Source organism: Sardina pilchardus, chromosome 14, assembly GCF_963854185.1.
Source record: "Sardina pilchardus chromosome 14, fSarPil1.1, whole genome shotgun sequence".
NCBI lineage: Eukaryota > Metazoa > Chordata > Actinopteri > Clupeiformes > Clupeidae > Sardina > Sardina pilchardus.
Window position 1 is genome coordinate 17,302,196 of NC_085007.1, and position 19,013 is coordinate 17,321,208.

General features: G+C 39.8%; 1 protein-coding gene across 2 annotated transcripts; it reads right to left on the minus strand.

Moving 5' to 3' along the window:
* Positions 1-564: 564 nt before the first annotated feature.
* On the minus strand, positions 565-18,792 carry LOC134100757 (interleukin-31 receptor subunit alpha-like). 2 transcript variants are annotated; one of them, XM_062554156.1, is made up of 15 exons: positions 18,461-18,792; positions 18,148-18,195; positions 13,566-13,862; positions 13,296-13,455; positions 12,774-12,937; positions 11,968-12,101; positions 11,587-11,755; positions 11,251-11,333; positions 10,861-11,059; positions 10,467-10,739; positions 8,143-8,298; positions 7,720-7,863; positions 4,568-4,649; positions 4,104-4,185; positions 565-3,429 (listed from the first exon to the last, which is right to left on the minus strand). In XM_062554156.1, the coding sequence occupies exons 1-15, from the start codon at positions 18,471-18,473 to the stop codon at positions 2,908-2,910; spliced, it is 2,526 nt and encodes an 841-aa protein (XP_062410140.1). In that variant the 5' UTR covers positions 18,474-18,792; the 3' UTR covers positions 565-2,907. The 2 variants fall into 2 exon arrangements, with proteins under 2 accessions (XP_062410140.1, XP_062410141.1); XM_062554157.1 differs by having other exon boundaries at positions 18,484-18,514.
* Positions 18,793-19,013: the final 221 nt, after the last annotated feature.

Below are 19,013 nucleotides of genomic sequence, written 5' to 3' on the forward strand. Positions count from 1 at the left end.
TACGAGGTGGGGTAGTGTATCTGTAGTTCGATGAAATGAGACATCAGAAACTACAAATTTTACTTGCTTAGATGTCGCAATACATCATACTTCCATAAAATCATGCAACATATTCTACCTTGTTATTTGCTGGATAAACAAATAGCGTGTGCAACAGAGGAAAAGTGCTTTAGTGTTGCTTTAAGGCCTACCATGAATTGCAAACCCATATACACCACCAAAATACTTACATACACAGCATATGAAGATCTATTTTCCAAAATGCTGTATCTCTATTTTTAAAAACATTAATAAGTCATGTTATTTAATTATGTATCTTAGGCAATATCAACAAAATTGCAATAACAATAACCCAATACAGTTCCACTGAAATTACCTGGAAAACAAAATGTGAAAATGGAAATGAATTAAAATGGAGATATACCATTTTGGAAAAGAACTCTTATTAATATATGGACAAATAGTGTAGACATTCAGCCCTACTTAAAATTCAATCTTTCTTTTCCACCAAACATAAATCTTCCATAATCTCTGTGGACTATAGGGCATAAACACGCTGTCAGACGCCAGGCATTCAACATTTATTGGTTGAGGTCAGGTTCTGATCATACATTCATAACATAAAAATCAGGCAAATGTAACACAGACCCAAAGTTTAACGCAAAAAGGAAAAAATAAAAATATTATCTCAAGAGTGAAGCCTTTTCCACCCACACATAGAGTAAACTTCTGGAGCATCTCAGTTTAGAAAATCTTCTGTGGCTGAGCGTTGAGTGAAAAATGTCCCCAGATATTATCGCACATAAACCTGAGCATTCTGCTGACAGATGTAACAAGTCACAATTTGTGGGAGGCACACAGCGTACAGGGCTCTCTTGGTAAACATTGCAACTAGCCACACGGCTGTGACAAAAGATATGACCTGCAAGCAAGATTTTATCGTTTCGACCATGTGGCTTTCCTCAGATTGACTGTGAGGAAGGCAGCATGGTCGAAACGTTATCTATCTGCCAAATGAGAAAATAAACTAAAAAAAGGAGTGTGCAAACTTTTTTCACAAACAAATGACCTTTTTTGTTCAGCACCTGGGATGTGCACAAACTAAGTCTCCCTGCAAGCAAGACAGACATCATGTTTGGCAAAAGGACACCGCTTTCCTTCAGTTGTCGTAATTCATCATCAACATCATTTGACTACCTACCAGATAGACTCATGTTGAGTATGATTCAAGTTTACCCCCCTCAAACACAGCAAAAATCATGATGCGTGTCAATAATACAGTGACCTTCCACAAGGTGGTGCCACTACCTCACATAAAATAAGTGAGAAAGAATCTAAGGCATGGCATCATCATACTAGCAAAAGTCTTTTTTGCAAACACTGTGCTCTCCCGTTTGTTTTCTGTAGGTGCGTGATCCACACGTTACAAACATTTTGACCTTGTAACCTTCGTCAGTGTGTCTCACTGCGTCACACTGACAAAGGCCACAAGGCCGAAATATTTGTTATTCACCCTGTTGCTATTGAAAATAAATCAGTGAGAAAAAAAGAAAACTTTTGGAGTGCGACCAATCAATTTATCATCACACTGGAACAAATGTCTGGCAAAGTGATGTAATGACTGCATTGCAGACTTTTTGACAAAATGAGACAACTGCTCCATGCAAATATTTTCTGTATTTAACTTCAGTCTTTGCTGATAACATACGTCTCTCCGTGGAGATGTTACAGTGTATTGCTATGAAAGGCACAAGTAACAGGTTACGTTTTTCATTGTTCAGCCAAAAGTGACTGAATTGCTGCTGTATTTCTTTTAAAAGAAATGAAAATAGTGCAGAAATAATGCATTCATCTGCAGAAATGTTGCAGTACTATGTAATGCCATGAAGTCAATCAGACCAACATTATGTAGCTCTTAAAAGCCTTAAAATAATGGCTTCAAACTCATTTTGATGCCAGACTGAATTACAATGAGGAGGATAGAGTCCCTGACATTGTCAATGCACACCCAGAACATCTGGTACTGCACCCTGAAACGTTGTTGTCACAAGTAGGAGCACAAGCCTTTTTGTTGTTTTTAGACAAATTGGGTACCCCCTTAGTGCTAAATGGGTATCCAGTATGGTGAACGTTTATAAAAAGAAGTCTTACTGTGCGTTCAGACCAAGAGCGACTTGAGCTTCCAAAATCGCTCTGGACGCCCTGTAAAGGACGCCATGGGAAGCTTGGATGCTTTGGCCGCTCCTGGCCGCTCTGACGTAGTAGCATTCTATGTTCGTTGCTGGTCGTTTGGTCGCTGAACCACGTCATAGCTCATTACCATAAAGTTAAACCACTTTCAACTTTCTCTAGTCGCTCAAGACGCCCAAAACGCGACGCCGACGGATTGGTCGCTGCTGGCAGCTGAGAGAAGTCGGCTTCCATTGAAAATGAATAACTTCCGGAATCTTTGGAAGCTCAAGTCGCCGGCGGTGTGAACGCACAGTTACACCGAGTTACCTTACAGGCTTTAGTGTGTTGCTTATGCAAACAAAGGTATTCTATTCAATTAGAAATAATGCATACTATCGACTGAACACCAATGACAAAGCATGTGCTTGAATTTTCTTGAGCAAAAACAAGAGAATGATTCTTTTTTCTGTGTATAAAATATGTTTGACATCTCTCTCCATAAATCTGAGCAGAGAGTGATTTTTTTTACCTTGGATACCTTCCACTTTACTTAGCTACATTCACATCGGCACTAAGGTCTATACATCCATCATCTATCATACAATCTTTACAAAGTTATTTCTGTGATTAAAAAAAAAAAATACAAAAATATGCAAAACAATCCCTATCATTATTACAAAATATTTAAATGGGGCAACATTTTAAGTAAAGCAACTAGCTTTGGAGTTGCTGTTTTCAAAAGTCTTCTTCAAAAGTCTTCTTCATTTTATGTTCTTTCTGTCTTTCAATCATGTCCACACTCACATAGGAAATAGCTGTTGGAGCACTGGTCAGTGCCTCCCACTCACTCGCCTCTACCACAGGCCCATTGTCCGACAAGCCGAGTCTCTGTGATGGATCTGATGGGCTTTCACAGCCACAGACGTGCACCTGCTCCAGGTAAGGGTTGCATGGAGCCGGTGTGGACCGGCTCGGCTGCGGCTGGCTTGGCTCCACCGCTGTAGCACCAGCCGGCTCCGGGCTCCTGCTCGGACACTCCCAGGTGCTGTAGGTGAGGTTGAGTCCTGCGGATGAGTCCTCCACCTGCCCGCCACTAGCACTGGTGTCCGAGGCGACGCTGGAACCGTCCATCTCCTCCCCCGAGAACATGGAGTGTGTTTCTGCAGGAGGTGTCAGCCTGGCGTCCATCTCAGTGTCAACCTGGCACAGCAGAATCCCTTCGTTGGGATTGTTGTCCAGGTTATTGGACAATGGAGGCTATAAAAACAACAGTGAACGATGTGCATGAAAAGGGGCCATCATGTTTCACTTCCTACTCAGATATTTTTCTCACAGAAAAAAAGAAAGGGTGTTCAAATCCAAAAAGATGCCCGACTTCCAGAACATGAAAAGGATGTGTACTGGCATCACTTGCATGGAGAGCCATTAGCTTTCCATACCCATAACAAAAGATTGGCAGAGATATAGATCGCTGTGGTTCCTCAACTTTTTTTCTCACCAATCTTTTATTATTCATAAGGTTAAAGAGAAACTATGCAGGATTGGCGATTTCATCTTAAGTTTCGGTTTCGTTTTTAATTTTCGCTCGTTTTATGCTTGCATATTTCTCTGCAGAGCTTCCCCGACAGCTTTAGCGTGTATATTTATACATATATAGGCTATATATAAATATATAAATTGCAAGCGTGGTTCTTCTTGTTCTTTATGCATCTCAGCCTTCCAGATGTAAACAGGAAACGATAGTCTCCTGAACAAACTGCCAGGTTGCAATAGCGGATAGGGACACTGGGGGCGGGAGGAAATATTACTGTTTTCGATAAAACTGGTCAGTCAAGCAAAACAACGATTTCTAAGCGATTTTATGACTATCAAAAAGTTGCATAGGGTCTCTTTAAGAGGAAAGGCACACAGAACAAGACTTGATGGCCTACCTTTCGAGACTTCTCTTGGGGCCATATAGCCAATGAGCTGCACTTAGGATTTGGCACTTTGAGGTTTGCGACTTTTCTCCACCTGTACCACAGCACAGAGCCACATTACCAAGACACATTCAAATCAAATGGAGCATATGAGAAACAAAATATACTATAATTACCGTAATTTCCCGACTATTAGGCTTACACATTGATTTAGCAAAATGTCTTCAGCAAGGTTAATACAGGGGGGCAGTTAATATGGTGTTAATATGATTTTGTTTCTTTTAACTAGCATAAATCACCGTCCTGCGCCTTATACACAATGCGGCTTATATGTGGGAAATTACTGTATTGGCTTCTTCAACGCTGTCTGATGCCCTGCTGGTGAGTGTTGGATTCAATATTTACATTTCAATCCTGAAATCACATTGAGATTGTATTCATATTCAATTCAATTCTGAAAAGGAGTTCCCACTTACAGCGCGAAAAGGCACACAGCAGTCATCAGTAGTAATATCACACCAACCGCCACAAGAACAAGGGTCTGGATAAAAGCTTTACCTAGAATCAAAGCATAGGGAAATGCAGTGAGCTAATGTATGACAAGTGCTGACAATAACAGAGAATGAGTACTCACACAACTTCCTGGAGTAATTACTAAGAGCCTACTCATCTGCCACAGGAAATGTAGCCAGTGACAGTGCATTGGTTATAGAGTTCAAGAGTTAAAAGGTCTGGGTCTGGGCTTTTGGTTTTGGCTTCACAAAAGGTTGTTATAGAGTATATTTGAGTTCAACAGTCAATCAAAATACATGCCCAGGCACCATATTGATGTGCCTGTGCCTGTGATTGCTTATGGGGTGGTGAGTCATTTACTGAACTAGGACTGGACAACTTAGCTTTCCTGTCTACAGTTAAAAATGGTGGAAGCTAAAAAAAAAAAGCTCTGGGAACTTTTTTAACCTCAAGACATTTTTAACTAAACATAACATTTTTCAAGTCTGGCTGCCTGTGACAAGGAACTAAACATGGGTTATTATGGGATCTGCGAGTAGAACAATAACTCAAACCATATGTCCAGATCAACATAAAAACAGTTTACTTATCAAAAACTCAAGTTTCTATCAAGGTCATATCTGTCCCCTGACCTAAACTCCATAGAAAACCTGTAGGTTGAGCTAAAGGTCTACATGATCTGTAGAGATACTGTAAAGGGCCGATTACACCAAGAACGATAACTAGAAAAGCACTCAGAGAGCGCAGACCTCCGCCTGTATTGTTCTTCCATGGTTGTCATACATTTGATCCTAAACTATTCAGATCGCCACCACGTGGCCATACCATGCCATTACACCACTAGCGAAAAACATAAACAGCTCCGGAATCCCGACGCTGTTCCGGATCACTCCCAAAATGTAATCGTTTCTTCCTTGGGTCATTTCTGACCTTCCCTTCATCGATTACTTTTTGAGTTATCTTGCTAACAGACAAACAGACAGACAAACAGACAAACAAACCCCGGTGAAAACGTAACCTCCTTGGCGGAGGTAATAACGGCAAAAAGCATAATTCTAGCTAATATGAATGACAACATTCAAACATAAATTATAACAATAATGACATGAAGAGCGATTTCATTTTCAGCGTGATTCTGGGAATAATAAAAAGCTGACAGCCAATCAGAATCCATACAATTTTAGCCATCACATTCATTCATGAGGAGAACACGAGGAGAGTCGTTATCATTGGTCAGTGTAGATGCTTTTATTGTTATCATTATTTTATTCTGTGTGAAATCACCCAATTTCAGAAAAAAAGGTGACCCTCTCTAAAAAGAAAAAAGAAAAAAAAAATCACAGGTCTTTGTAGACCCAAACTATTAGTAAATCATCAATCATTTCTTAATTGGGCTCGATTTTCAAAAAGCCCATTTTCATCATCACGTTTCACTCTGTGGACAGTTAACAGGATTTTTCATCATTCTGTATGTGAGGATCATCTGTCCATCTTGTCTATAAATCCACTGAATTTGTATTGGACCTGCAGTACCACTTTGCATTCTTTTAATACAATGGAAGTCAATGGAGAGTAGCCTAAGAGAGCCAATTGTTTGCCGCACATATCCAAAAACACACATTTTATGGTTCACAGTTGAATTGCTCCAAATATTTTTTTGTGGGAGAGAATGACCCATTATCTTTATAGTTATCGTTGAGACATGATGCTGACAAGTGCTGCTGCATTCCCGTAGGGGTGTTGTACAGAGTATTACATTCAGGGGTGCCAATAATTATGTTTTAGTTATTATTATTTCTTGGTGAGTTTTTATTTCTCAGAATAAAGCCGTTCAGTAGCCTATGATAAGATGATTTTTCTATGCCTCATTTTCCCTGGCATAAAGGGACGCCAATGAGTGCGGATGATAGGGTATACTGTACTGTATGAGTGCAACAACAAGCTAGTAAACTAAGGCATTCTCTTGACTCAGTGAAATGTTAAAGGCATAGTTCGGTATTTTACACTTTACGCCCGTTTTCTGCATTGCCTAGGATGCAAACAAGTGGGTGACACCGAAATCTCGAAGATTGATCCTGTTGCTGCAATTTGGCTGCTTTAGAATGTTCTCTGTATGCTGATGTAATCCAAAAATGTGCTATACTGGCCGGCTGATGGTAGCTCACATTTACACACCAGCTAGCTGCTAACGTCACCAGCAAGAACAAACTCATTAAAATCTCACACTTAGCATCCAAAATAATACAGCTTCCCACCCCCAGCGTCACTGATGCAAATGACACAGCCACCACACGCCTTGCCCGCACCATGGCAAGCAGCCCTGACCATCCCCTGAACCGGTTTTTCACCCTACTCCAATCTGGCCGCAGATACAGAGCCCTGGACTGGAAAATAGCGCACTTTAAGAAAAGTTTTGTACCCTCAGCCATCACTGCACTTAACAAACTCCGGCGACAATAATCCATCCCCTCTATTCTTTTGTGTTTATGTTGTCTGCACTGTCCACTTTTGCTTGCACTGTGTTGAGGGAGAGGGGAACTAGAAGGGTGGGGGCGTATGGTGGGTGTCACATTATATATTTATGTTATATGTTATATGTTATGTGTGATGTGTGATATGTTATATATGAGACTGTGATGTGAACATCAAATGCTGCTGTCTTTTTTATAGAATGTACTGATGTGTGAAGAAGAATATTCTAATAGGACAATAAAGACTATATCTATCTATCTTCCAACAGAAATCACTGGGATTTACAAAATGCCTAATATAACACAACAGAAGTTGAATTTAGCTGCGAAACTTGCTATAGAAGATCGTTGAAGACCAGTAACCACTCGGTGAGTTGCAAATTTTTTTAAATGAAAGTTTAGAGGTGTTTTAAGGACAGAATCGTCCTGGCCCATAGTGAGCAATGCTGAAGCCATACAGAGAACATTCTAAAGCAGCCAAATTGCAGCAACAGGACCAATCTTTGAGATTTCGGTGTCAACCACTCCTTGGCATCCTAGGCAATACAGAAAACGGGCTTAAAGTGTAAAATGCCGAACTATGCCTTTAATGTAATATGTAGTGAATGAGTAATATAATATGTGAACGTGCATGCAGATCGTACCATATGTTTCCGTGGTGAAGTTAGCGAGTTCATAGTCTGCAGAGCTGTTGTCAATGGAGCAGGCTCTGACAAACACCTGGTACGTGGTGCTGGGCTGGAGGTCCGTTAGAGTCACGTTGTGTATTGTGTGATTGACAGTCACATCTAGGGGAGCGACATGTTGACCAGAACAATTGAATATGATAAGCTTCGTCACTAATTGTTTTTTCTATTTTAGTTTTTTTTAACACATTTTCATAAAGCAGTCTAATCCTATAGGATTCCAATTTTCAGATTTTAGATTTTTTCCTTTTGACAATCATAGGATTCCTACATAAATTCTATAGGATTGTTGCTATTGGAATATAGGATTTTGGTTCCAAAATCTGATTGGAATCCTATAGGGTTTTTTGATAAGGGTGGCACACATTTCAGGATACTTACTCGACCATGTTGAGCTCATATCGTTTGAGGCCTTGTACAAAACAGAGTAGTTGACGACAAAAGCACAGCACTTATCAGGCTGCACTGGCTGCCAAGCCACCGTTAGCCATGTGTTGTCAGCATCAATCTTCTTCACTCCTTTAACCTTGGCTGGTCCTGGGGCAGGACAGGGGAAGAATGATGTGTATGAAAGAGAAAGAATTGTTCAAGGCAAATCGAGACATCATTAAGAGTCATTGCATGAGAAAACCAGGCAGAGGTGGGAAGATGGGGGTCGGCCAAATCGGCTCATACTTTGTATATGTGATAAGTATGTGGAACTATGAACAGCCATATACTTAAAACCCTCCAGCTGTTTTTTGTTATGGAGTTCTGGGACCCCTCTCAGAGACCCTCAAAAATCCAACAATTCATGGCTGAAAATGACTGAAATTGCCATTTCTACCCTGATTATCCTGATAAAAATACGAACATAAGCTTTATATTTCCATAGAGCCTAGGTAGCATAGTTTTAAAGACCAAAAGGTGCACCGAGGGGTTATCTACACCACTGAAAGCAGAATTTTCCTCCCTCTAAATTTTGGTAATTTTTAAGAAGCATTATCTCGTATTTGCAGTGGCTTTGGTGGATGGTTTTACTGTTGCTGGAGAAAGGAACATCTACTGATTCAAAAACAATTGTCGTCTAATTGGGCCACACATAATGTGTGCCGTGCCAGGAGGGTCTTTAGCAGGATTTGTCGTGTTTTGGCCTATGATGAACCATATTCAGATCGCCATCACATGGCCATACCATGGCATTACATCACAAACAGATGTAATGCCAGATGTTTGCGATGTAATGGCATGGTATGGCCACTCGGTGGCGATCTGAATAGTCTAGTTTCAAATGTATGACAACCCAGAACGACAATGCATGCAGAGGTCTGCACTCTTTGAGTGCTTTTCTAGTTAATTAAAGCTTTCTTTAACAATTTGTCATACAGTGACACAAAAATTGACCATAAATTACCCTAAAGTGAGATATTATTGCCTGGTTTATTATACTCCAAAACCCGAAAAACCCCCGTAAAGACCCTCCTGGCACGGCGCACATTATGTGTGGCCCAATTAGACGACAATTGTTTTTGAATCAGAAGATGTTCCTCTGTCCAGCAACAGTAAAACCATCCACCAAAGCCACTGCGAATGTGAGATAATGCCTCCTAAAAATGACCAATTTTAGAGGGATGAAAATTCTGCTTTCAGTGGTGCAGATAACCCCCTAGTGCACCTTTTGGTCTTTAAAACTATTCTACCTAAGCTCTATGGAAACATAAAGCTCATGTTCATATCTTTATCAGGATAATCAGGGTAGAAATGGCAATTTCAGTCATTTTCAGTCATGAATTGTTGGATTTTTGAGGTTCTCTGAGAGGGGTCCCAGAACTCCATAACAAAAAACAGCTGGAGGGTTTTAAGTATATGGCTGTTCATAGTTCCACATACTTATCACATATACAAAGTATGAGCCGATTTGGCCGACCCCCATCTTCCTACCTTCTGTTGGTTTTGCCTGGTTTTCTCGTGCAATGACTCTTAAAAACAAAACTACAGCCTTCAAACTTCGAACTTCGGAAGTGGGGAATTTAGAAGTGGGAATCTTCCCATCTGCACGAACGCACTAAATGTTACGAGTTGTCGTTTTCTTTTTCTCCATGGCTATTAGACGAGTCTACAGTCATCAGTTAAAGGTAGAGCCAACAATTGTAATAAAATACACTTTTTGCCAAATTCTTCTGTCTGCTATAAAAGAAATCCAATGTTTGTACACAGCCATGTACACTATTCAAGCCAATCAAGATATGGTTTCCAGAGCACAGAGACGAGGGCTGTAGCCTGGTCATACCAAACCCTCATACTAATAATATCGTACAGAGGGTCTGGACCTACTCCATTCAGAATCGATTTCAGGCAAGAGGCGTGAACTCCTTTGAAGTTTGAAACGATTGGGTCTGATTTTGCCAAATCGCTAACGTTACTACAACGAGCATATGCTCGACGTCATCGTTAACACCCGCCTCCCCCCATCCCCGCCTCCCCCCATCCCCGCCCCCCCCCCCCCCCCCGTTCGCTGATTGTTCAGGATGGAATGCATCCTGAGAAATCGAGTCCAATAGGATCAGACCCATCATGTAATCAGCATCAGTAATGCTGTGGGGAAATGAAAATTGAGTGGAAGCTTACGGAGAGCTCTGCCAGGCTAGGAGGGCTGTAACTTCATTGGGGTATTCAACACAAACGTCAAGCAACTTCTCCAGAGAGAATGAGAGACAGCAGCTTACTTCCTTCCTTTGCATAAGTATGCAGGGTCTCTCCTAGGCCAGGTCCGTCATCGTAAAGTGGCGTTATGGTCACCGTGTAGAGCTTGTATGGCACATCACCAGGAATTGAAAAATGTGTGTCTTGAGTTCTCTCCCATGAAGGCTTGTCTGCTTGCGCAGGATCTGTGAACCAGTCTATGACATACCCATTCACAGGTGTTGAGGGCGCGGCCCAGGAGACGTGGATGAGGTCACCATGAGCCGTGGCACTGGGCCTCTGCACCGGAGGCTTATCTGTCACAAACACACAGAGACACATCACTGTCATTATCTGTAAGGAAACAAAAAGAGGAAAGAACAGCAGCTTTTAGTTAAAAAAAAAAAAAAAGAAAGAAAAAAAAACCAGGAAGCTTACCCGATCCAATGGAGGGTATCTTGAGAATACTGTGACGAAGTATTGTTTTATTCTTGTAAGCAGCAATTTTAATTGTATGGTCTGAGGCGTTGAGCAAAACGGTGGTGTAATGCTGAGTTGGCATCAAATGTTCGCTGATGCTTCCTGAGTCAACAAAAAGCTTGTACTCATCAATAGCTTGGCAGACGTGTGGAGGCCCCTGAGTTTGAATGAAAAAAGAGCTTTCATTAAATCTGGAAGCACTGAAGTTCTGTGACCATTATCATGACCTCACAACACCTTCTTCATTACAATCTCATGTCCAACCCCAAAACCTTCCCAACCAAAACTATAGAGTGGTATTAGCAAAATGGTACAGCTAACCCCAACAGTCACAGGTCTTAGAATTACCTTCCACATCATCTGAACACGCCTTGTTCCAGTTTCATTGTGTTTCAGAACTTTCCTCCACAAACATAATGGCACAGAACTAACTACAAGTAGGGTGAAAGGAAAGAAGACAAAATGTAAGCACAATAATAATACATTTTACAGTGTCGCTATACAACCTGCAACCATGTGCTCGAGAGAGACCAGAAGACAATCCTCTGTATTTATTCTTATATACAGTATAAGTTTAGGTTGCCTGCCTTAAGGGTGGACTTCGAAGATCCTCTGGAGATAAGTAATTTCTTGAGAAAAGTAAACTAAATTGAATGTCATTAGTGCAGAATAAAATGTGGTTACCATTAAGTGCTGACAAGACAGTTGTCTCTTTGCTCCAGTCGCTCCATAGACATAATTTGTTAAGAACTCTGTAGGTACACCGCACTGCAACAGTGTATCTAGTGCAAGGCTTAACATCACCAAAATATATAGATTTTCCCCCAGTTGTTGACGTTTTGTTTGACACAATCTAAATGAAAAGAGAACAACAATGCTTTGTAGTTTTCACCAACATACTGTATGAGTACCTTTACAAATGACCTCTGGAGATATTTCTGAGGTAAATAATTGACAAGATAATTTGCTGATGGTTCACACAATGCTTTACTAAAAGGTATTTCATGAGTTAGATACACTTTCATTGAATTGATTAAACGTACATCAAAAGTAAAACAAGCTTACATTAGTGCCCTCTTCCACAAATTGTGCCATACATTCCTCTTCGTCCTTATATACGCTGTATCTTTGGACCCAACGGACCCTCAAACCGGCTGGAAGAGGCTCCACCCAAATATCTTTCGGAGGCCCAAATTGGACTTATGTAAAAAAAACAAAAGCATGCAGTCGTAAGCTGGTTTCATTCTCATTAAGCTCAATGCAATTCAAACCAGCTAATTAGCAAACAGCTAATAAATTAAATAAAACCATGCCAATCTTTTGGTATGATGAAGGGTTGTGATGATGTTGGGTTATTCTAATTCCAGGCCAATCACCCCTGATAAAGGCCAATTATCAGGGGTGCTGTTGACTACATAAGGCTTTGGTCAACATGAAACCTTTCCACTGGTTTAGGTATGCAAATTGCTGGCCTTCCGGAATGTCAGGAAAATCTTCCCAATATTATAAGACACACGTACTAGTATAGTTTTTAGGAACGACTCCCGGCCGAGAGAGAGTGCTCAGAGAGGAATTCTCGCCTCTCCAAAACAGTCTCTGAGCTCTCCAAGGCAAAAAAGGTTAGCAGAGCAAAACACGTCAGCATGACCTTCGGTCGAAACCTCCCTAAATTCATCCTCGCTCATCCTCAGTTTCTTATCTTTGCAGGTGCAGGCATAGCTTTGTGACGCCTCTATGTGTTCCTGCACGAATAACAACTTTGAGCACACAAGTGAACTAAGTGAAGTTAATCATAATAATATATGTTATATGCATTTATTTGTCACATACAAAGCACAATAAAAAGTTATTCATAGTCTTTGGTCACTTACCAATTTCCCAGGCACCCATATGGACAGTGGCTGATGCATTTCCTGCAGTGTTCTGGGCCGTAACAGTAATGTTCACGTAAGCAGGATCATAGTCGAACCATGCATGTTCTGACAATATGCAATTATTTTGACCAAGTTTAGGCCTACAATAACCGCTCACGTTCCTATGAAGACAAAATCTTCGGTTATGCTTTACTTGAAGGTATCGACATAAGAGTGACTTGACACATGAACGTGTCATACATACACATAAACATTTATGTTATGACTTAACGCTTCTGTCATTAAGCGTCATTCAGTTTTTGTCATGACAAGTTAGGGTTAGGGTTCATGTGTCATGACGGTGCCATGTGTTCATGACAGTGTCATGTCACTCTTATGTAGATAAGTACAGTGTTACCAAATATTCAGGTTACAAGGTTTAGTCATATTTCAAATATTTCAAATAGCCTATATAGTTATCTCAAATGCCAAAAAGTGTTTGAGAAAGTGAGATTTATTACTTCTGTTGTTGACACTTACTGTTTCATGGTAACACTATATGTTGTGTCCTGTGAATTCCCTGCTTCATCCCAGTAACATGTAGTGTACATGTAGAGACTGTGTGTGGCATTGGTGACACAACGTATATTCACAGGCTTCTTTGGAAGTTCCACAACCATTCTGGTATTCCTAGAAGAAGCTGTCAATGATGTAAATGTAAAACCTGATGACTGCCCCGAAGAAGTGTGGTACATTGTAACAACATACAGTAGATAAACCAATATGTACCAATGCAAATTGAACACTCACCTTCCGTACGGATAATGGTGCCACCCAACACCTGCCCATCCATGTGACACTCCACAGTGCCAGATTCAAGTGTGAAATTCACAATAGTGACCACAGCATAGGTGGAATTGTGATTATAGTATTTTTCCTCAATTTTCTTACTGTTTAATGTCCACAACACTTTACTTGAAGTACTGAAGGCATCAAATGTCTTCCGGCAAATTCCACCGAACGGGGCCTTAAATGCCACTGTGACATTCGAGCCAGCTTTCACAGTGAGATTTTTTGGGATTACTTCACACATGTCTGAGTCTTGACCTGCCAACAAACAATGAGTTCTGAATAGGTATTGTGAAAAGTTGCAAAAAAAACGAACCCCCCCCCCCCCCTAGGGTTAGTGTTAGGGTTAACCCCCCCCCCTTCATAGAGTATTCTTCTATCACTAATTTGCCATGAGTAAATCAGTAAATTGGTCCACACTGGTGGTACACAGGTACACCAATTGGTAAGAATTGTACACCTGTAGCCCACCAATAGTCTACACAAAAATGTTTTCAAGTTGGAGACCACCAACAGCGTAGACCTACATTTATCACTGCACCGTAACATTTTTACTATTATGTATTTAGCAGACACTTTTGTCATGATACAACTTGTCATAACATCAATTGTGATAATGCTGACCTGACCCCAATTTCTGTCTCCAGAGATGGCAAATGCTCCACCTGTCTTATTGACTACCACGCAGCAATGTTGCGTGCTAATTGAGCAGAGGAGTCCCTCAACATCTCCAAAAACCTTTTGTGGGCCCAGTTCCTCCGAGAGTGCCTTCTCTCCTAACACATTCAACCTGAACTTACATGGCCTTCATCTCTCTGTCAAGTCTATCCCTCCTGTCTAATAGTGCGTTCATGCGTCTCCGAAGTGGGATAGTTCCCCACTTCTAATTCTCCTAATTCCCAGTTGCATGAATGCACCATGCATCTCTTTACTTAACTTGACTCTAAACTGTTGCATTATTGTCTTCATTCACATTGTACTGCTTTGTTCCCTATTACATGAGTTGCTTTAGACAAAAGTGTCAGCTAAATTAATAAATGTAAATATGCTGTGGGATCTCTACAACAAAGTAGGATTTTTGTTTTGTTTAATCCAGCAGAACATGACATAGTCTAGTCGAACCTCAACACAACTGTGAAGTAGGGTACTGTACAAATGCAATCTTTTTTGCAGAAAATTATTCAGGAGGTGCTGTTTCATAATTTGACCTTGAACATTTCTAAAAAATGACATCATCTACACACCCCTTTCTTACCACATACAATCTACCCAAAAAAAATGTTTTAGAGATTTGTATTCAGAAATCAACTATAATTGGGTTGTTGAAGTTACATGGCATTTTCACTGTCTCATAAGATAATATTTTGTATAGAAAAAAATCTATATTTATTGTCTGTTATGCTGCAACCAGTCTCTCCAGGCACTTCATAAATAAATAAATATTTCATATTTATTTGGTATTTTCATCTTTCAAAATAATGTAAGTGGTTAAGTGGTCTTTTACTCACTCTTTTTCATTTTTCAAAACTTTGAGCAAAATCTCAAAATTGTCCTATGGTGTGATTGTCCCAAACATGGTTAAATATATGAACTTCTACAAATAGAAAAAAACCAAAAATTGTGTCAAAGTGTCTATTTTAGTAACTGCTTTGGGCTTTTTATGGGTTTAAATCAGATAGGATAGTGGAAAAAGTAACAGGAAGCAAGTGAGACGGGGTGGGATCAGGAAACAACCCGGGCCTGACCCAGACCCGATCCTAGGTCCTAGGTCCTCATGGACCCGAATATGGTATGAGCATCGAGCCAGTAACCAGCAACCATCACTCCTGTGTCCTAATGGTACACTGTTATTAGAAACCCCTGTGCAAGTAATGTATGTTACCACAGCTAAAAACGGACGTGCTGATTAGAGAGGCTATAAAAATGTCCTTCCTTTCAGCTAGCTGAGTATCTGGAGCATCATAATTTGGGGGTTCGTTGTACTCTCAAAATGGCCAGAAAAAAAAGAACGGTCTATTATACGGCATATTAACGGCATATTATGCATCCTGATAAAGTTCCCTTGGCCTTGAAATTAAAATAGCCCCACATCATCACATACCCTTCACCATAGCTAGAGATTGGCATGGTGCTTTTTCCAGTTAGCCTATTAGCCTGTTTGATGCTCATTGAGCTCAATGCAAATCAAACAGGCTAATAGGCTAACTGGGAAAAGCACCATGCCAATCTCTAGCTATGGTGAAGGGTATGTGATAATGTGGGGCTGTTTTAATTTCAAAGGCCAAGGGAACTTTATCAGGATGCATAATATCCTGGATCCATGAAATAGCTGGCCTTTAAAAATAAAAACATATAAAAAATCCTCCTGCTCCTATGGAAATTTAACATAGGGGTCAATTACTTATGCAACCTGTATTTAAGGAAGAACATTTATCTATTTACGATACATTCTTCAATCACAAAGAAAATTAGTGTCCTTAGCGGTTTGATTTTTACTCATTTTTTGAATTAAGGCATTACAATCAATTCTCAAAAGATGATTTTATATTCCTCTTTTTAGTCAACTTTAGCATGGGTGTGAATACTTACTATACCCACTGTATATAATATATCCATATAGCTATTTCCACATAAATGTTCATGGTCCTTCTTGCTACCCCATTTCAGTTGCATGACAATGACACAAAAATACAAACACACTTTTTATCCTTATTGTCATGACCATTTGTTTTGGAGACCTCCCATTTTGGTACAACATTAACAAAGGATTATATTTCTGGAAATAAATAGTGATTGATAACAGCATTAACATTGAGACCCTCAATATCACTTTTTTGCATGTTTTTTTCTGAAACTAGGGACTACTATAAAACCAATGAGACTGTGATACAAACTTTTAATGGTTAAATCATACTGAGAATGTGTTTGTTTTCTATTCTACAAGGTTTGGTCAAGCTAAGAAAAATACTTTTTAAGATATGAATGTCCAAACGTGGCCTCCGAGATAAAGCAAAAAGAATATGGAAACAATAGAATTGAACAAAATTATTTTACAGGTTTTAGCTATGGAACCCAAGCACTGTGTAGACAAACTTTGAGGAAAATGCAATGCTGCAAGAAGTGCAAGAAGTTTTGTCTGACAGAATTAACTCACATGATAAAATAGCATAGGCCTACTTATTTTAAATACAAAATAGTATTTGGTCATTTGTATTTTATTGGGTTGAAGAAAATGCCTACATATATTGCATCAAAATGCGTTATAAGTGTGTTTCTTTGTAGTTTAAAAATACTGAATTTTTGGTACCTTTCTGAGTGATGTTGCTGGGCAGTGTTCCTGATTGAGTATCATAGTCTAATACTGAATCAGAGATGTACTCAAAAAGGAATATGCCAGAGCAATATTCAGATAACCTGAATATTGTTGCTCTGGCACGTTCTGTTTGTTATTGGGCAAGTTAATTTTCTTGAGAACTTCACCAGTGGGCAAATGAGTAATTCAATCGGAAAGCAGCCGGTTGCCTGACTCCACCTGTCTACATACAGAAGTATTGGAACACATGCTTAAAGTTAAATATAAAATCAGCTTTTGGAAATTGATCTTAGGAATTTTTTTTGAGAGGATTTTTATTTTTATTTTTAAAGGCCAATTATTTCACGGATCCAGGACACTATATGCACCCTGATAAAGACCCCTTGGCCTTTGGAATTAAAATAACCCCACCCTTGGGGATCAATAAAGTATCTATCTATTTTTCTATCTATCTATCTATCTATCTATCTATCAGTTGTGACTTTTTGAGTAGCCTACTGTACATCTCTGATTCAGGCTATGAGATGTAACAGGAAAGTCAGCACAGTTGATCTGTTCACTGTTTCCAGAGATGTAGCCTATGGTGGGGTCCCTATGTTCCGCTTGGGGAACATACTGTAACATAGGACCCTTTTTTTGAAGTTGTTGCAAATATCTGATGTGCTGAATGGAAACTGTGGCGTTTGTTTTCATTTGCACACTATTTTAGCCTACTTCCTACTTATTGCTGCTAATAAAATGTAGTGGAGTAAAATATTCATTTAAAAAAATGTCAATTAAAGGTAAAAATAGGATGAAAAATAAAACTTAAGTAAAGTACAGATACTCTGCATTCAAGTTAACCTACTTTGTTACTTTACATCTCTAGACAGATTTGGAAGGTTTGCAAAGTGATTCGGCTATTTCAAAGTGATTTCGGCGATTTAATATTTTCAAAATACAAAAATAGGCTAGTAGGTCTATTCTATTTTAACACATGGCCTGGCAACGTTTTAGTGTATTTTGATAGGCCTACTAAATCAGGGCATTTGATATTTTATTTTAAAATAGGCCTGTATTTGAGGTAATATCTGCTGTCAGGTAGGCTAGGTTAATTAAACAACTCGAGCAATAATTTTCTCCCAAAGAATCACATGTGTGCCCTAGGCTACTTCACAACTAGCCTATGCTCTTATTCCACCAACTTCAGGCTAAAACGCTTTGCGAGCATGCTGAGATGATTAGACTTACCATTACAGACCACAGCCAATAATATAAGATAACGGCACAACTGTTGCCCTGCGAAAAGAAAACGGGAAAGGGTTGTGAACATGAAGCTCTCAGCAAACCGAAATGTTTACTCATAGGCTAGGCTACTAGCCTACTGTCTACTGCTTAGGGCAGTTTGCCAAGGCTGAGCTGTTTATTAGGCTACTTCACCGAAGTGGTCAATGGGCATCAGTTTGACAGCCTGCACTAGCCTACTGAATTCATTTCACAGCTGCCTTGTTTAGCATCCCCTGGCTGGACAGAAAAAAAATATGTAGCCTAAATTTGTACTCACCGAGACGCTCCATATTGAGTTACCTCATTACAGTCCACAAGATTCTCGCCAAAGACAATCTTGTTACTGTTCTCACAAATCAACTCACTCCTTGCGAAATCCTAAATTACCCGGAAAAGTAGAACTCATAGCTTCACCAGTAATTTAACAGGCGGGTCTAAGTTGCTGCGTCACATGTCAGTGTACTGTAGGCTGCAGCTACATTCCATTTCCATTACAATTTCGTGCAATTCCCCAAAATAACATTTGTTTAGGCCAGCCACGGTTGTATATACATTCTTAAAATAGGCCTATCTGCAGAAATGTTATCCCATAACAATGTAGATATCACAGTTGAACAAAGGACCAAACGAAAAGGGCGGCTCATCCTTTCCTTCACTATCCCAAATTAGTGTTTCACTTTTACTCCGCTTCCATTTTTCGGAGACAGCTGCCCAGCGATAGTTTTTTTGGTTTTAGGGGACAGGAAGCAGTCTGAGAACTGAATGTGACAAAATATTATGGGAAAGAAATTGTGTACAATCGTATTTAGTGTCTACTGACGCTTATTCCA

What these genes read in the sequence shown, in the direction of transcription:
- LOC134100757 (XM_062554156.1), bottom strand. An exon ending in GTGTTCAGATGATGTGGAAG is followed by an intron (nt 11,060 to 11,250) that starts GTAATTCTAAGA and finishes ATTCAAACTCAG; the next exon opens with GGGCCTCCACACGTCTGCCA. An exon ending in GCTGTGTGCCTTTTCGCGCT is followed by an intron (nt 4,186 to 4,567) that starts GTAAGTGGGAAC and finishes GCTGTGGTACAG; the next exon opens with GTGGAGAAAAGTCGCAAACC.